We start from the raw sequence: 16624 nt of genomic DNA, 5'->3' as shown, positions 1-16624 counted from the left end.
TGTGGTTTCAGCAGAGAGGACATGCGGCCTTTGAATTTATTTAATTTATTTACTTTGCTTATATATTGCCTTTCTCGGCATGGAGTTGGGTTTATGCCCCGCCCTTCACTCGGTGTCTCGGAGCGGCTTACAGTCTCCTTTCCCTTCCCCTCCCCACCACAGTCACCCTGTGTGAGGCAGGTGGGGCTGAGAGAGCACTTTCGAGAACAGCTCTCAGAGAACTTTGACTGACCCCAAGGTCACCCAGCTGGCTGCATGTGGAGGAGGGGGGAATCAGACCCGGTTCCCCCAGATTAGAGTCGTGCCACTCTTAACCGCTCTACACCAAACTGGCTCTCGGAGCTGGACCCAAAGTGGCTTGCATCGTCCTTCTCCTTTTTAATCCTCACAACAACCCTGTGAGGTAGGTTAGGCTGAGAGTACGCACCTGGCCTAAGGTCACCCGGCGAGCTTCCATGGGAGATCTGGAGCTGAGTCTCCCAGAGACTAATCCAGCATTGTAACCACATTTGGAATTCCAACACAGGGCGGTGGGCACAGTTACGAAATGGCTGCCTCAGGAGGCAGAGCCAACCACAAAATGTCAGGGAGCGAGGTTGCCTATAACTCTAGTAGCACCTCTTCCACATTTCAGGCAGAAGCCCTGTTTAACAAGATGCCTTTTAATCTGCACAGCCAATCAGGAGCCCTTCTGGGCAAAGACCTGCCGCTGCCTTGCTCCACCCACTTTCTAGAAGCACTTGGCGGGTACCAGGCAAGGCATTGGCTGGCACTGTGGTGCCCATGGGCACCTTGTTGGGAACCCCCGTACCACACCACGCTGGATCTTCTCTTCTCAGATGGAATCAAAATTAACCTGGTGGCAGCCAGGAACCAGCTCACGGCAGTAGTCTGGATCGAGACTAAAATGTCTCACTCACCCAAAGCGTTTCTGTCGGCGGAGTAGAACATTCCTTCCTCCCCCCTGTCCCATCCCACAGATCTCCCCGAAATGCTGCTTGGGGGAACAGGATGCTCAGGAAGAGCATGAGAGGTACATCAGCAGCAGGAAGAGGCAATTATGCCACCGCCAGGGCATTTCAGGCAGAAGCCCTGTTTAACAAGATGCCTAGCATAATAGGCCACACCCAACAGCAGATACTTATTCGCCTATTAGGCCACACCCTTGACAGCACAGCTCATTCGCATATTAGGCCACACCCCCATGTTACCAGAAGTGTGCTCATCCAGCCACACCCACCTTTTGCTTCTTATTCTGTTTACCTTGTTTGTTGTCAAACCCCAGGGCCTTTTTTTGTAGCCAGTGTTCCCTCTAAGCTGAGTTAGTGTGAGCTAGCTCACAGTTTTTCAGCCTCCGGCTCACACATTTTTGTCTTGGCTCAAGAAGGATGGCTCCAGGGCAAACTAATTTATGCAGTAACCAAATTGCTTGCTCATAACCTTAATTGCAGTAGCTCACAAAAGTAGAATTTTTGCTGACAAGACCCTACAGCTTAGAGGGAACGTTGTTTGTAGCAGGAACTCCTTTGCATGTTAGGCCACACACCCCTAATGTAGCCAATCCTAATGAGTTTCTGCTGTTGGGTGTGACCTATTATGCTAATGAGTTCCTGCTGGGCGTGGCCAACTTGGAAGCCAGCCGGAACTCCGTTCCTGTGCGTTCCTGCCCAAAAATAGCCCTGTGCCACCCCTTTCATTAGCGTAAAATTCAGTCTGGTCCAACCCACTCTTGTGGCCAAGGTGGGAAATTCCCTTTGACACGAAGCACGTGTGATTTTGTGCCACTTCGGTTCATTCCCATGCTGCTCAAGCAAGAGAATTTCCCGGCGGACTGTGCCGTGAGGGTCACACCCGACCGTCCCGTTCTGCCGTCCTCTACGGGTACCCGCCCGCCATTGCCTTGGATGCTCAAAAAGCACCCCAGTCCTGTGAGAAACGCCGGTGGCCACAGACGGCAACAAACAGCGTGAAGGACGGTGTGATAAGGGTACAGAACGTGTGCCTCTATTAGAACGCCGTGCGTGCAGACAAGCCGGAGTGCACGCATGGTCAAAGCCGACGTGAGGGTCTTTTGTCTGGGAGGGAAGGACACAAAAAGGCCAAGCGGCTGTAATTCTCGACCGGGCTGATCTGACAGGTAACACTGCCTCCGTGGGACTGATCCGCCTCCACTGGGCCGTCTTGCCCTTTGCCTCGACGATAATTACTCTCGTGTTTTCCCGAAAAGGAAGAGAAATATCTGTAGTGCTAACGCCTCGGATAAGCGTCGAACGTAAAGCTAAATTTATGTAAAGCTCGTATTGTGTGGGGCTGTACATAGCCGCGCAGGCTGCGGCGCTTGGCGTTTTGTAGCTCGGATTGATACTTACAAAAGCTTTGAGTCTTATGAAATCTATTATCGTTCTACTCCTCTGCCTGGCATCAATTTAATGCCATGTTGCGGGCTCTGCCCGGGACGGAGGCACGACACCCACCGGCTCTGCCTAGAGGGCTTCGTTTTATCTGTATCTGATATATTAGGAAAATATGGCATTCAAGACTAGGTTCCTTATCCTTCCCAAGTTTCCTTGAGCACCTTTTGGGCTGGAAAGGTGACTGACCGGGGCTTTAAATAAATATCCAAACGACTCTGCACTGATAGAAGCGCTGGATCTCTTGGGGGGGGGGGGAAGCAGTCAGTCAGAGAAATGTTATAAGCAAATACAAGACTGACAAATGTATAAGCCAGTATAAATAGCATGACATTTCCCAGCCCTTGCTGTTTTGTCTGCAGCCGACACCGCTAATGCCCCTCTTTTTTAAGGAAGGATATTTTCCCCGTAGGCCCTCCACTGTTCTCGATTGTTTTATTAGCTTTCACATTACTGCAATCTCCCCCCTGGTTTACGACTCTGTGGGATAATGGGTCTCCGTTTTGCAGGGAGGGCTGCGGTGGTGGTGGTGGTATTATCTCGCACGATAACCAAGGAATGTTGGTTTTATAATCCAGGAGGTAACCCGCAAAGCCATCTAGTCTAGCCCGTAGCCGCTTGGTGGGGTTAGCTGCCCACCAGCTGTCAGCCCGTGCCATCTCTTACCAAGCTGTGCCACGAGCAACGAACCGTTTAATCAGTAGAGCGGGCGCGCCAGATGACTCATCCTCTGTTAATTGCAGAACAGCGTAACAGCAGTCGAGGCGCAAGATGAGGGACGGCACTTTGCAGTGCAATAGAGCAAGGGAGAGTGGTTGGGTTGCCTCTGGCAGTGATTGGCTGAGTTGCTCTGATGTCACAGAGGGGCGGCCAAGCAGACAGAAGGATTTCTGGCCGCCGTCGGATGAGGCGTTCCGAGACTAGAAAGGGGCAGGACAAGCAAAAGGGAAGGAGATAGCGAAGTTGGAACAGGGCACACTGTTGGAAGAGAGAATGGGGCAGAGGATCATAGGGGAAGAGAAAAGATCAGAAGGATGAATCCAGAAGGGAACACAGTTCCAGCCGAGAGCTGGAACAGTAAGGAGGCTTGGAGTTCGCGCTTTGTTTTAAAATAACTTGTTAAATAGTGGGTTCCAGGGCTCTTTTTGTAGAAAAAGCCCAGCAGGAACTCATTAGCATAATAGGCCACACCCAACAGCAGACACTCATTAGCATATTAGGCCGCACCCTTGACAGCACAGCATATTAGCATATTAGGCCACACCCCCACGTTGCCAGAAGTGTGGTTATCCAGCCACACCCACTTTTTGCTTCTTATTCTGTTTACCTTGTTTGTTGTCAAAACCCAGGGCTTTTCTTGTAGCAGGAACTCCTTTGCATGTTAGGCCACACACCCCTAATGTAGCCAATCCTAATGAGTTTCTGCTGTTGGGTGTGGCCTATTATGCTAATGAGCTCCTGCTGGGTGTGGCCAACTCAGGAGCCAGCCGGAACTCCGTTCCTGTGCGTTCCTGCCCAAAAAATAGCCCTGGTGGGTTCCATGGACGAGGAGACCCCAACTCTAGTGATCAGCTCTACTTTATTAGTGATTTCAGCAAGAGTTATGCCAATAAAGGTTATTGGAATTGGATTTCAGCAAGAGCAAGGCAAGACTCCGGAGCCTCAGCTCTGTTAAATAGCATGCAATTGCCACACCCAAACACACCCCACTCCCAGTGATAGGCTATTTACATAACATGACTGCTTGATTGGTTACTTTCAGAATCCTGGTAGGCTATTGTTCTTGTGCTCCAAGCTCAGCCAGTCTCTGGGGTGACAGACCTGGCATGATTCAGTCCCAATACATGACATACCCAGTCTCGTTTTTAGTGTAGGCCTTTTGCCAGGGCTTTTTTTGTAGAAAAAGCCCAGCAGGAACTCATTAGCATATTAGGCCACACCCAACAGCAGAAACACATTAGCATATTAGGCCACACCCCTGACAGCACAGCTCATTAGCATATTAGGCCATACCCCACCAGAAGTGTGGTCATCCAACCACACCCACCTTTTGCTTCTTATTATGTTTACTTTGTTGTCAAAACCCTGGGCTTTTTTTGTAGCAGGACCTCCTTTGCATGTTAGGCCACACCCCCTAATGTAGCCAATCCTAATGAGTTTCTGCTGTTGGGTGTGGCCTATTATGCTAATGAGTTCCTGCTGGGCGTGGCCAACTCAGGAGCCAGTCGGAACTCCATTCCTGTGCGTTCCTGCTCAAAAATAGCCTTGCCTTTTGCAGAAGAATTCCTCGTGGGCAATGTTTGTTTCTGTGCAAAGATACTAGTCCTCTGTGGTGCTGAGTTTCTCACATTTTTCCTCAAAGGGTCCAACTTGCTGGTAACCCAGCCTGCTTCCTGGTTATCTTTGATCGTAGGAGGCCGGCTATGGTTAGTGTTTAAGGAAACGGGACTCCGTACATGCTCAGGAGCAGTCTTTCAGCAGTGGCAGAAAAAAAAATTCCGATAGCAGCCTTGACATTCTCTGGACGGGTGATGTCAGTGCTCGAAGGGGACCTTTATGATTTTATCACTTTGCTCATTGTAAACAGCTACGCGGGTGTTGGTGTTTGGCGCCAGCGACTCCCAGTTCAATCCCTGCTGTCTTCTCCTTGCCTCCCTGCTGTGACAGTCACCCGTTGTTTTGTCTTTGCACTAGCCAGAGCTCAGGAGGTCCAAGCAGAGAACGTGACGGTGGCAGAGGGCGGCCAAGCTGAAATCAACTGCAGACTGCACCAGTACGACGGCTCCATAGTGGTGATCCAGAACCCGTCCCGCCAGATGCTCTTCTTCAACGGCACACGAGGTAACTGGGCTCCGGAGGCCGTGGGCTCCTGGGTCGGACTGGGCCAAATGGATGATGTGTGAGCCGTTGAGACGGGAGGGCGCAAAACGCCATTGATTCAATGCCCCGCCCGCCAGCGGGATCCACTGCTCAACAGCTCCCCCTACAGGTCAGCTCAGTATGCAGTCCATGCCATCATGTGCCGCAGATAGAGAGCAGGCGCCATATAAGAGGTGCTTACCGAACAAACAGCTCCGGCAAACTCAAGGGATGTGCCGTGTGCATCGAGGGATGGCCAGTGTCCGCCCACTGCAGGGTCGCTAGCCAGTCTGACCTAGAACTGACCAGTTTACTCAGTGAACATGAGAGTAATAATAATAAGAAGAGGAGATTGTATTTATACCCCGCCCTTCACTACCCGAAGGAGTCTCAGAGCGGCTTAAAATCCCCTCCCCTTCCCCTCCCCTCAATAGACACCCTGTGAGGTAGGTGGGGCTGAGAGAGCTCTCTCGAGAACTGCCCTTGAGAGAACAGCACTGAGAGAACTTGTGACTGACCCAAGGTCCCACCAGCAGCTGCATGTGGAGCAGTGGGGAATCAAACCTGGTTCTCCCAGATTAGAGTCCGCACTCCTAACCCCTACACCAAACTGGCTCTCATTCAATGAGTCCAGAGGTGGCCAGTGTTCCCTCTAAGCTGAGTTAGTGTGAGCCAGCTCACAGTTTTTTAGCCTCCAGCTCGCACATTTTTGTCTCGGCTCAGGAAGGATGGCTCCAGAGCAAACTGATTGATGCAGCAGCCAAATCGCTCGCTCACTTTAATGCCAGCAGCTCACAAAGTAGGATTTTTGCTCACGAGACTCCACAGCTTAGAGGGAGCCCTGGAGGTGGCCCCAAGATAGTTTTTGTGTTTGAGCAGGAAAGTGCAAAAAGTGCAACTGGGGTAACGCACAATACTAAACAACGCAGTTGGCTTTTTTGACATTTTTCAACAGGAACCTAGGCTCCACCCCTTAAAGGAACACCTTCAGTTTGCCTTAATGGCAGGACTGGCCTTAACTCGGGAAAGGCCACTGGATGTGACTCCAGACTACCCAGCATCCTGTCCCTAGTGGTGACAGATCGTGCTTGAGAAGGGTGATATCCTCTCCCCCCAAGATCTTGGGGAGGAGGAAGGGACCCTTTCCTCATCTCTGCAGCCCGCAGCTGGATTATCTCTTCCCCTGTCTCCGCAGCCCTTAAAGATGAGCGCTTCCAGCTGGTGGAATTCACCCAAAAGCAAGTCCGCATCGTGCTCTCCAACGCCCGCCTGGAAGACGAAGGCGGCTACTTCTGTCAGCTGTACACGGACGACACGCACCATCAGATCGCCATTCTTACCGTGCTGGGTAAGTCTTCCCTACCCTCTCCTCCACCATCATTACGCCTTCGAGTTTGGGTAGGGAGCTGAAGAGATAGGAGGTCACGGCGCCAGTTATTCACAGAGCCGGAATGGAATCGGGGACGTCTCGTTTAATCCTCCGCTGGGGCGGGGTAGGGCTGGCTCACCCACCGGCCCGGATCGCGAGCTGCCTGACACATAAAAATAGTGCATGGCAAAGAGTTCCGGTGGCAGTGAAGGAAACTGCAGCTGAAAGTGGAAAATTGGCTGAACTGCAGCCTGCACGGGGCTCAGAGTTACGGTGATGGGGAAAGCCACACTTTGAAACCTCTACCTAACCGACCCGACAGCTATTAGAAACTCAAGGGCATCCTTCTAGGGCAAGGAGTTGGCAAGCTATAAAAGCATGCCCCAGACTGGCACATTTCATAGTCTGCTTGTGGGAGCAGGGGGTGGGGGTGGGGGTGGAGAGAATCCAAATCCTGCATTAAGCGTATGTAGGTACTTGGGATTAATTATCAAAATTAGGCAACTGTGGGCCTGGTGTCCGTGACTTATTCTTCTGGGTGGAGTGAGGGGACGACAAGCTATGCTGAGCCCTGAAACCTCAATCCCTGGCCACATTTTCCGCCTGAAGTTTTTGGCTTTTCGGCCTGTCCTTCCAACTTGAGGGCTACAACCTTAACAAAGCAAAGGAGAGGAATTCCCAGCATGCTTTGCTGCAGCAATACCGCAGAAACATGGAACACACGTAGAGCCGTACCTGAACACCTCTCCGCCAATGATAGTTCAGCCCCTCGGTCGGAGGATTATGACAGCTGAGGGTGATTTGGTGTCTGTGTGAATGAAGCTGCCCTGGATATTGCAGGAGAACATCCCGGTTGCCTGCCCGATAACCCTGCCGCTGTTCCTTACAGTGCCACCAGAGAACCCCTTGGTGGAGGTGAAGGAACAGGCCGTGGAAGGAGGAGAAGTAGAACTCACCTGCATCGTTCCGAGGTCGCGTCCTGCCGCGACCCTGCGCTGGTACCGTGACCGAACGTTGATACCAGGTATAAATTAGGGGCGGGGGGCCCCCCTCCGAGGACGTCTCTTCCTGTGGAAGTCTAGACCAATTGGGCATTTGTTAGCTCAGTCGCTGAGGGCTCAAAAATACACTCATTCGCTTACTTCTGCGCTGAGGGGGCTTCCCCCCTGCCTTGTCACCCAAACGGATGTGCTTCTTTATTTTCTTACTTCCATATGATATTGTTTTGTCAGCATCCTGTGTCTCCAGGTTTCCCCCATCTTCATTAGTTGTTTTTGGGAAGAACGCAGTCTGAGCATGTTAGCATGCCATCTGGACAGAATGGTTTGCATTTCCCTGACCTGCAAACGTCTCACCCAAGGGTCCAGGCTGCCATGGTGCCTGCCAGCACCTTTCCTGGAGCCTGCTAAATGTGTTTAGAAAGTGGGCGGGGACAGGTGGGGTTTTCAGCCCAGCAAAGCTCCGGATTGACCACTGGAGATTTGATTGGCTGTGCAGGTTTTTAAAAACATCGCTTTGCTAGCAGCTTCCGCTACAGCACAAAGATCTTCACTGTGTGACTGAAGGTAAGCTGTGGCGGCCATTTTGTGTCTGGCTCTGCCTCCCCTGGCAGCCATTTTGTGTCTGGCTCTGCCTGCCCTGGCAGCCATTTCGTGTCTGGCTCCGCCTGCCCTGGCAGCCATTTTGTGTCTGGCTCCGCCTGCCCTGGCGGCCATTTCGTGGTTGCGCCCACCATGCTGTGTCTGAATTCCAAAGGTACCCGCACGGTTAAAAGGTTTGGGGACCCCAGGCCTCAACCATACTGGTGCCACTTTCCCTGTATTCAGCCCTTCATGGGGGCCATCTTCCCAGCTCCTCTGCCCGCCACCATACAACTGGAGGTCTTTCTGAAGGCCTTTAAAAATACCCTGGCAGTTGAGCTCTGCCCTGGATAGCTCAGGCTACCTCGATCTTGTCAGATCTCGGAAGCTAAGCAGGGCCGACCCTGGCAAGCATTTGGATGGGGGACCTCCAAGGAATACCAGGGCCGGGAGGCAGACAATGTTGCCTCTAAGGTGAGTTGGTGTGAGCTAGCTCACAGTTTTTTAGCCTCTGGATCACACATATTTGTCTTAGCTCAGGAAGGAGGGCTCCAGAGCAAACTAATTTATGCCGCAGCCAAATTGCTCATTCACAATTTTAATGCCAGTAGCTCACAAAGTAGGATTTTTGCTCACAAGACTCCACAGTTTAGAGGGGAGCATTGGGTGCAGGGGCAGGCAATAGCAAGTCACCTCTCTGAAACATCCAAGGCTCACTAGGGGTCACCAGAAGTCAACCATGACTTCCAGGCACACACAAAGAAGAAGAGGAGGAGGAGACTGGATTTATATCCCGCCCTTTACTTGGAGTCTCGAAGCAGTTTACAATCTGCCTCCCTTCCCCTCCGCACAACAGACACCCTGTGAGGTAGGTGGGGCTGAGAGAGCTCTCAGAGAACTGCTCGAGAGAACAGCTCTGTGAGAACTGTGGCTGACCCAAGGTCACCCAGCAGCTGCATGTGGAGGAGTGGGGAATCTCTCTCTCTCACACACACATGCACACAAATACAAAAAAAAAAGGAAAACCCTGGCAGTTGCTATAGAGCTACAGCAATCTACTGCCACACCTATTTTAAATCTTAATAGAATCATTGTAGTGCTATAACACTTGCGTGACCAAAGGAACCAAAAAGAGGGGGCGGCCGTGATGAGTACACCCCCCTGAGCCAATGCAGAGTCACTGCAGAGCACACGTGGAAGGGAAAATTGGTACGAAAAGGTGGAAGACTGTGTTGGAAACTCTGTTGCCACTGTGCCACACCTCCACGCTCACAGCCACGAAGCCTCGCTCTGCGGAAGCCGTCGGGAGGCTTGAATTGCGGAAGGGCTCTGGCTTGTTGGGGAGAACACGTGCTTGGCTCACAAAAGTTCCCAGGTTCCATCGCCAACAACTCTATTTTTTGCAGGGCTTTTTTTGTAGAAAAAGCCCAGCAGGAACTCATTAGCATAATAGGCCATACCCAACAGCAGGAACTCATTAGCACATTAGGCCACACCCCTGACAGCACAGCTCATTCGCATATTAGGCCACACCCCCATGTTACCAGAAGTGTAGTCATCCAGCCACACCCACCTTTTGCTTCTTATTCTCTTCACCTTGTCAAAACCCAGGGCTTTTTTTTTTGGAGCAGGAGCTCCTTTGCATGTTAGGCCACACCCCCTAATTGTAGCCAATACTAATGAGTTCCTGCTGTTGGGTGTGGCCTATTATGTTAATGAGTTCCTGCTGGGCGTGGCCAACTCGGGAGCCAGTCGGAACTCCGTTCCTGTGCGTTCCTGCCCAAAAATAGCCCTGATTTTATGGATCTAAAGTAGCAGGTTTGCCTGGGATCCCCGACAGCTGCTTCTTGTCAGAGGAAGAAATACTGACGGGTGAAATGGCTGCTCAGACTTTGCATAAGCTGGCTCCACGCGTTCGGACGTCTTCGTGGTTTCAGCCCGGCGCCGGGGGGGATGCCTGCCAGGGAGAGTTGCCGGCTCCAAAAGTGTGGGATGGCTGCGGCTGCATCCATATGCCTCTTTGCCATAGACACAGAGCGCTCTACTAGCCTCCCCTCCTACTCTTTTTCTCTCCCCCCACGCGGAGAATCCTTAAAATAGAAGGTTAGCATCAGTTCGCCTTAAAGCAGCCGCTCCGTTTCAGGAGCCTGGAGCGCAGAAGTCCCCAAATTGCGGAGGGAGTTGATCTCGATATTCCTGACCGCAGCAAAGACAGTCATAGCCAACAGCTAACTGGAAGGATAAAAAAGTCCCGTCCCTCACTCAATGGTTTGCTAAACTATGGGAATTCTATTCTATGGACAAGCTGTCAGACAAGGTCTCGTCCTTTAATACCAATACCTGTGGTAGTAATTTTCAATTAAAATGGTTTCCATTCTTGGAATATGTCTTTAGCAACGATATGCCCCCAAACTATAATGTACCAGGTAAATTCTACGATGTTCTACATTTTATGTAACTCTGTTTAAGAACATACTGTTTAAAGGGCAGCTTGCCGTGTATCTCTTTTTATGTCTATGTTTACTTTCTATTGTATTATCGTAGCTGAGTTATAGTTCACTCTGTATTTGACTATGAAGTAAAATAAAATTATATATTTAAAAAAAACCAAGGGAAAAACTAGCACCACAGAGGTCCCAGATATCCAAATCCCGCTAGGAGGAAACCCATCAGAAATTGCCAAAATATAAACTGTATTTAACAAATATAAAGTTGGTGGTGTCACAACAAGAGAATTTAATGTGTACTATAACTCTAATAGGCAATGCTGCGGTGGCTCAAATGGTTAAGACGCTGAACTGCAGGCTGTGGAAGGTCGGTAGTTCAGCAGTTCGAGACCCGAGTTGCCACATGACGGAGTGAGCTCCCGTCTCTAGTTCCAGCTCCTGCCAACCTAGCCGTTCGAAAGCAAGAAATTGCAAGTAGATAAATAGGTACCACTTCAGTGGGAAGGTAACAGCGTTCCGTGCGCCTTGGTGTTTAGTCATGCCGGCCACATGACCACGGAAACGTCTTTGGACAGCGCTGGCTCTTCGGCTTTGAAATGGAGATGAGCACCGCAACCCTAGAGTCGGACTCGACTGGCTTTCGAGCAAGGGAACCTTTACCTTTATAACTCTAATAAGGCATAAGATGTAATGTTTCCTCCTTAGAAGATAAGGTGTTAAGACTATGTGGACTCCTCCTGTCAAGTTCCACTGATTACATGGACTTTACGTCTTCTAACCAACCGTGTTTCCACGTTGCATCTTATGCCTTATTAGAGTTACAGTGTGCATTAAATTTTGTTGTTGTGACACCACCAACTTTATATTTCTGATGGGGTTTCTCCCAGCAGAATTTGGATAACTGAAGCTCAGAAGTGGCTTCACCCGGTACTTTTCGGCTGCAAGGATCAAGATTGCAAACGGGCGTCGGAAGGAAACGCGGGCAACGTTCTAATCCTTCCCACATCCTGTGGTCGCGTTACCGTTGTATGTAATTCGCCAGGTGGGAATAAAAAACCCATAACGACCACAATTGTACCACCATAAGCCGGGTTTCCAGACTCTGTTTTCATAGGGGATGTACAATGTTCCCTCTAAGCTGTGGAGTCTTGTGAGCAAAAATTCTACTTTGTGAGCTGCTGGCGTTAAAGTTGTGAGCGAGCGATTTGGCTGCTGCCTGAATTAGTTTGCTCTGGAGCAGTGTTCCCTCTAAGCTGAGTTAGTGTGAGCTAGCTCACAGTCTTTTAGCCTCCGGCTCACACATGTTTGTCTTAGCTCAGGGAGGATGGCTCTAGAGCAAACCAATTTATGCTGTAGCCAAATCGCTCGCTTGCAACTTTAATGCCAGTAGCTCACAAAGTAGAATTTTTGCTCACAAGACTCCACAGCTTAGAGGGAGCATTGCTCTGGAGCCATCCTTCTGGAGATAAGACAAAAATGTGAGAGCCGGAGGCTAGAAGACTGTGGGCTAGCTCACACTAACCCAGCTTAGAGGGAACACTGGTGGCAAACACTTGCTAGGATTGACTGGGACTTGTTTGTGTGTGTGTTTTTTGTCCAGGCATCAGCAGCAAACAAGAAAATGGGAAAGTGTTCAGTATTACCAACGTGCTGCATTTTCGGGTGGAACGTAAGGACCACGGCAGCATTGTGACCTGTGAGGCCACCCACCCTGCGCTGCGGGGGCAGCAGAAGCAGACGCAGTACGTGCTAGATGTACAGTGTAAGTGACAGCCGGGGTCGGGCTGGTTGGGCGGGAGCTGGAAGGTTGGGATGGAGAGCACGGACTGTGTTGTATGTTTTTCTCCCCTCTGGATAGCGGCGTACAATGGGGCAGCTGAAGATTGCCAAGGTCTAGGCCAGGGGTGTCAAACATAAAGGCACGGGGGCCGGAACCGGCCCATCCAGCGCTCCTATGTGGCCCACGAGCAACTAGTGCAAGGGAGGGAAGAGGAGGTTGCTCGGGGGGAAGTGGGCGGAGCCACTCCAATTGTGGCTTCAGCATGGCGGAACAACCTCGTCTGCAGCAGCCAAGTAGTGCGGGAGTATCTGCCCAGTGCTGCTCTGCTGGCTCGCTAGTCCGCCCATATTGGTTTTCTTTTGCACTCCGCTCATAGCCCATGAGGCCTTGCAGTAAGGATACAACAACTCATAGCTTACCAGCTGCTGTCCTTTCTACAGTTTATATCTACGGTACCTGGCATTACATTTTATGGCACATATGGCCTGGCCCAACAAAGTAACATTTATTTCAGATCCAGCCCTCGTAGCAAATGAGTTCGACACCTCTGGTCTAGGCCCTTGAGTTAAACCCAGCTCCGCAGAGAGTGGTACTAATTTGGGAGTCCAGGTGCTGAACCAGAAGCAAAAAAGGAGAGGGAACAGGCCCGATCAGCGGACCACTTGGCAGAGTTTGGAGGCGCTTGTTCGTCACCCCTTCCCTGCACTCCACAAAATGGATCTCTCACAAAGTCTGTTGTGGCCCAGAAATAAAGTTGCTGTTTGCCCGCTTCCAGCAGGAAAATCCCTCTCTGAAGCCATGACCTTCACCGTGAGACATCAAGGAGCGAGAGAGAAAAATGACGACGGCACTCTAGGAGTTCACCTCCTATTCTCTATGGTAAAGACCATAGAGTCTGGAGGCCTAGCAAGAGTGCCACCCTTTTAAAAGTCTTTAAAAGACGTGATCTGCACACTGAGAGAAGGAGGTGAATAATTTCATTTTGCCAGTAGGAATGAGGTGTAAATTTTTGAACGATGCTTTGTGTAAAAAAAAAGCAACAATAAAAATCTGTGCAATAAATTAAGATGTTATTTAGAAGATTTAACATAATCATCTCTCTCCAGTGTTTCAGGGGGCAGCTGTATTGGGCTGCAGTAAGAGACCAACAAGAATTTTTGGAATATAGGCTTTCGAGAATCAAAGTTCCCTGAAATTTTTGTTGTTCTCTCCGGTGTGTTCATGTGCTACATACAAGAAAGGTTTTAGTAGGAAGAGAATTTTTTTAAAAAATCACATACAACTCCCCAACACAGACAGTTTGTGGAGAGGTCCAAAATTCTTCCACATCATTTTGGTGAATATGTAGATTGGTTCTCTGCAGAGGTCATTTCGGGGGGGATCGCGGGGGATCGCAGTTCCCCTGGGTGAGGTGCGGGGGGCGGGGCACATGACGAAGCCTCGCCCCCTGCTTCCGGCTGCCCCGCTTCCAGCCCTCATTTAGCCAGGAAGAGGCAGGAGAAGAGGGAGGGTAAGTTGCTTCCTCCCCCCCTCTCCCCACCCCTGCCGGCCTTGCAGAACCACCGTCGGGCCCCTGATGTCAGGGGGTGTGGTATATGCTAATGAGTTATGCTAATTAGTTCCCCTAGCTCTTTTTCTACGAAATGACCCCTGGTTCTCTGTATGGATCAGGATGAGGCTGTAGACTGGACCGCTTCAGACTGCAGTGAGAGATCCCATTTCTTTATTATAAAATTGTTTATATTTGGTTTTTGAATGCAAGCCAATTGCGAGTTACATTCCCCAAAGGCCTTGGACCTCTTATAAATTTAGAGGGCCAGTTAACACTCTTCAAAATTTCTGCGAGACAGAGAGAAATAAAAAAAACAGCGAAAACCATTATTGCTATGTTAGCAGCTATTATGCCATAAATGTTTACCAATCAATTGTGTTCATTAAAGTGTTACCTTAATTATTACTTAGAAGGGGAGAATTTTTTCTCTCTCTATTTAGTGGATTCAACGATAATTATTACTTATGATTTTTTTAAACATTCCCCTGTGTGAAAACCCCCAAGGTAGGGTTGCCAGCCCTCCCAGAATTACAGCGCATCTCCAGACTATGGAGATCAGTTCCCCTGGAGAAAATGGCTGCTTTGGAAGGTGGGCTGTGGGCCATTATACCCTGCTGAGCTTCCACTCCCCCCAGACTCCACCCCCCAAATCTCCAGGAATTTCCCAACCTGGAACTGGCAAACCTAACCTTATAAGAACATAAGAAGAGCCCTGCTGTATCAGACCAGTGGTCCATCTATTCCAGCATCCTGTCTCACACAGTGGCCAACCAGTTCCTCTGAAGGTCCAACAACAGGGCATAGAGGCCGAGGCCTTCATAAGAACATAAGAAGAGCCCTGCTGGATCCGACCAATGGTCCGTCTAGTCCAGCATCCTGTCTCACACAGTGGCCAACCAGTTCCTCTGGAGGGCCAACCACAGGGCATAGAGGCTGAAGCCTTCATAAGAACATCAGAAGAGCCCTGCTGGATCAGACCAGTGGTCCATCTACTCCAGCATCATGTCTCACACAGCAGCCAACCAGTTCCTCTTGACAACCAACAACAGGGCATGGAGGCCTTCCCCTGATAAGAACATCAGTAGGCCCTGCTGGATCAGACCGGTGGTCCCTCTAGTCCAGCATCCTGTCTCACACAGTGGCCAACCAGTTCCTCTGGAGGGCCAACCACACGGCAGAGAGGCTGAGGCCTTCATAAGAACATCAGAAGGGCCCTGCTGGATCAGACTGGTGGACCAATAGTCCATCTAGTCCATCTAGTCCAGCATCCTGTCTCACACAGTGGCCAGCCAGTTCCTCCGGAGGTCCAGCATAGGGTTGCCACTGGTCTGTCAGACCCACAAGTGGGGGGACGGAGGGAGCGTTCCGGGAGCGGGAAGTAACATTCCCGGAAATAAACATGACGTGCCTATGTCACCCGGAAGTGATGGAGGCACATTGGTGACGTTGGGGGCAATGTTCTGGTTTTGGGGCAAAACTCTATGGTGAGATTGGCTTCAAACTATAGTAAAAGTAAAAGTAAAGGTTCCCTTGCTTGAAAGCCAGTCGAATCCGACTCTAGGGTTGCGGTGCTCATCTCCGTTTCCAAGCCGAAGAGCCAGCGCTGTCCGAAGACGTTTCCGTGGTCATGTGGCCGGCATGACTAAACACCAAGGCGCACGGAACGCTGTTACCAAACCATAGAGTTTTGCGCAAAAACCAGAGCGTCCCCCTTGATGTCATCAATGTGCCTATGTCACTTCCAAGTGACATAGGCACATCACCTTCACATCACGTTTACTTCCTGCTTCTTTCCTCCCTGCTTCCTGTAAGTTGTGTTTATTTCTGGCTTGTGGGGGGGGGGGTCTGATGTCCCTCCCCCCCACTTTCTGTTAGCCCTGAAGCAGGGGGAGGGGCTCCAAACCAGGGGATCCCCCGCCCCCAACTGGGCACTGGCAACCCTAGTCCAGCAGCAGGGCATAGAGGCCGAGGCCTTCCCCTGATGTTGCCTCCTGGCTCTGGGATTCAGAGGATCAGTGCCTCTGAACGTGGAGGTTTCCCCTCAGGTTCCCCATGTAAGCATACTGGGGAGACAGGTTTTAACTCAGACTTCTCTGTAAATTTGTTTGCTTTTTTAAACTTGGGCTTTTTTTTTGTAACACGGAGTTTCGTTCAAAAATGTGATCACGCACTCGCGCTCCAAGGTGGTTATAAGGTGCCGTTTTGTGGCCTGTTTTGGACAAGGCCACAGTCTAAGCAACGACGATTGAAAATGGGGGGCCGTCGCAAGGTCCCCGTCTATGAGAGGACATATACAGACCCCCTTAGCAACATTCCCATTTATGTAGCAAGGAAGGATTCTGTGACATAAGCAGGGCTTTTTGGGTCAAAAAAGCCCAACAGGAACTCATTAGCATAATAGGCCACACCCAACAGCAGAAACTCATTAGCATATTAAGCCACACCCCTGACACCATAGCTTATTAGCATATTAGGCCACACCCATGCCTTCCCTTGGCTTGCCCAGGCACCCCACGGCAAGCCGGCCCTTGGACAGGTGATCCTTCCAGGCCCCCCCCCCTTCTGGACCGCCCGCCTCGGAGTCGCTGGGGGGGGGGGGGCTTCTTCAGGCCCTCACTCTCTATCC

At 50.6% G+C, this 16624-nt stretch overlaps 1 protein-coding gene across 1 annotated transcript in view; it reads left to right on the top strand.

Moving 5' to 3' along the window:
- The window catches only part of CADM4 (cell adhesion molecule 4), a 219537-nt gene that overhangs the window by 188470 nt on the left and 14443 nt on the right, over positions 1-16624 (top strand). Inside the window, exons 2-5 of the mRNA XM_015408498.1 lie at positions 5106-5252; positions 6466-6618; positions 7529-7663; positions 12267-12428. Of these exons, the coding sequence (XP_015263984.1) occupies positions 5106-5252; positions 6466-6618; positions 7529-7663; positions 12267-12428 (597 nt within the window). The remainder of the gene's footprint in view (positions 1-5105; positions 5253-6465; positions 6619-7528; positions 7664-12266; positions 12429-16624) is intronic.

The sequence above is a fragment of the Gekko japonicus genome, unplaced genomic scaffold (assembly GCF_001447785.1).
Source record: "Gekko japonicus isolate JY-2015 unplaced genomic scaffold, Gekko_japonicus_V1.1 scaffold1014, whole genome shotgun sequence".
Taxonomy (NCBI): Eukaryota; Metazoa; Chordata; class Lepidosauria; order Squamata; family Gekkonidae; genus Gekko; species Gekko japonicus.
Note: the sequence above shows the minus strand (reverse complement) of the source record. Positions and strands in the feature narration are given on the sequence as shown.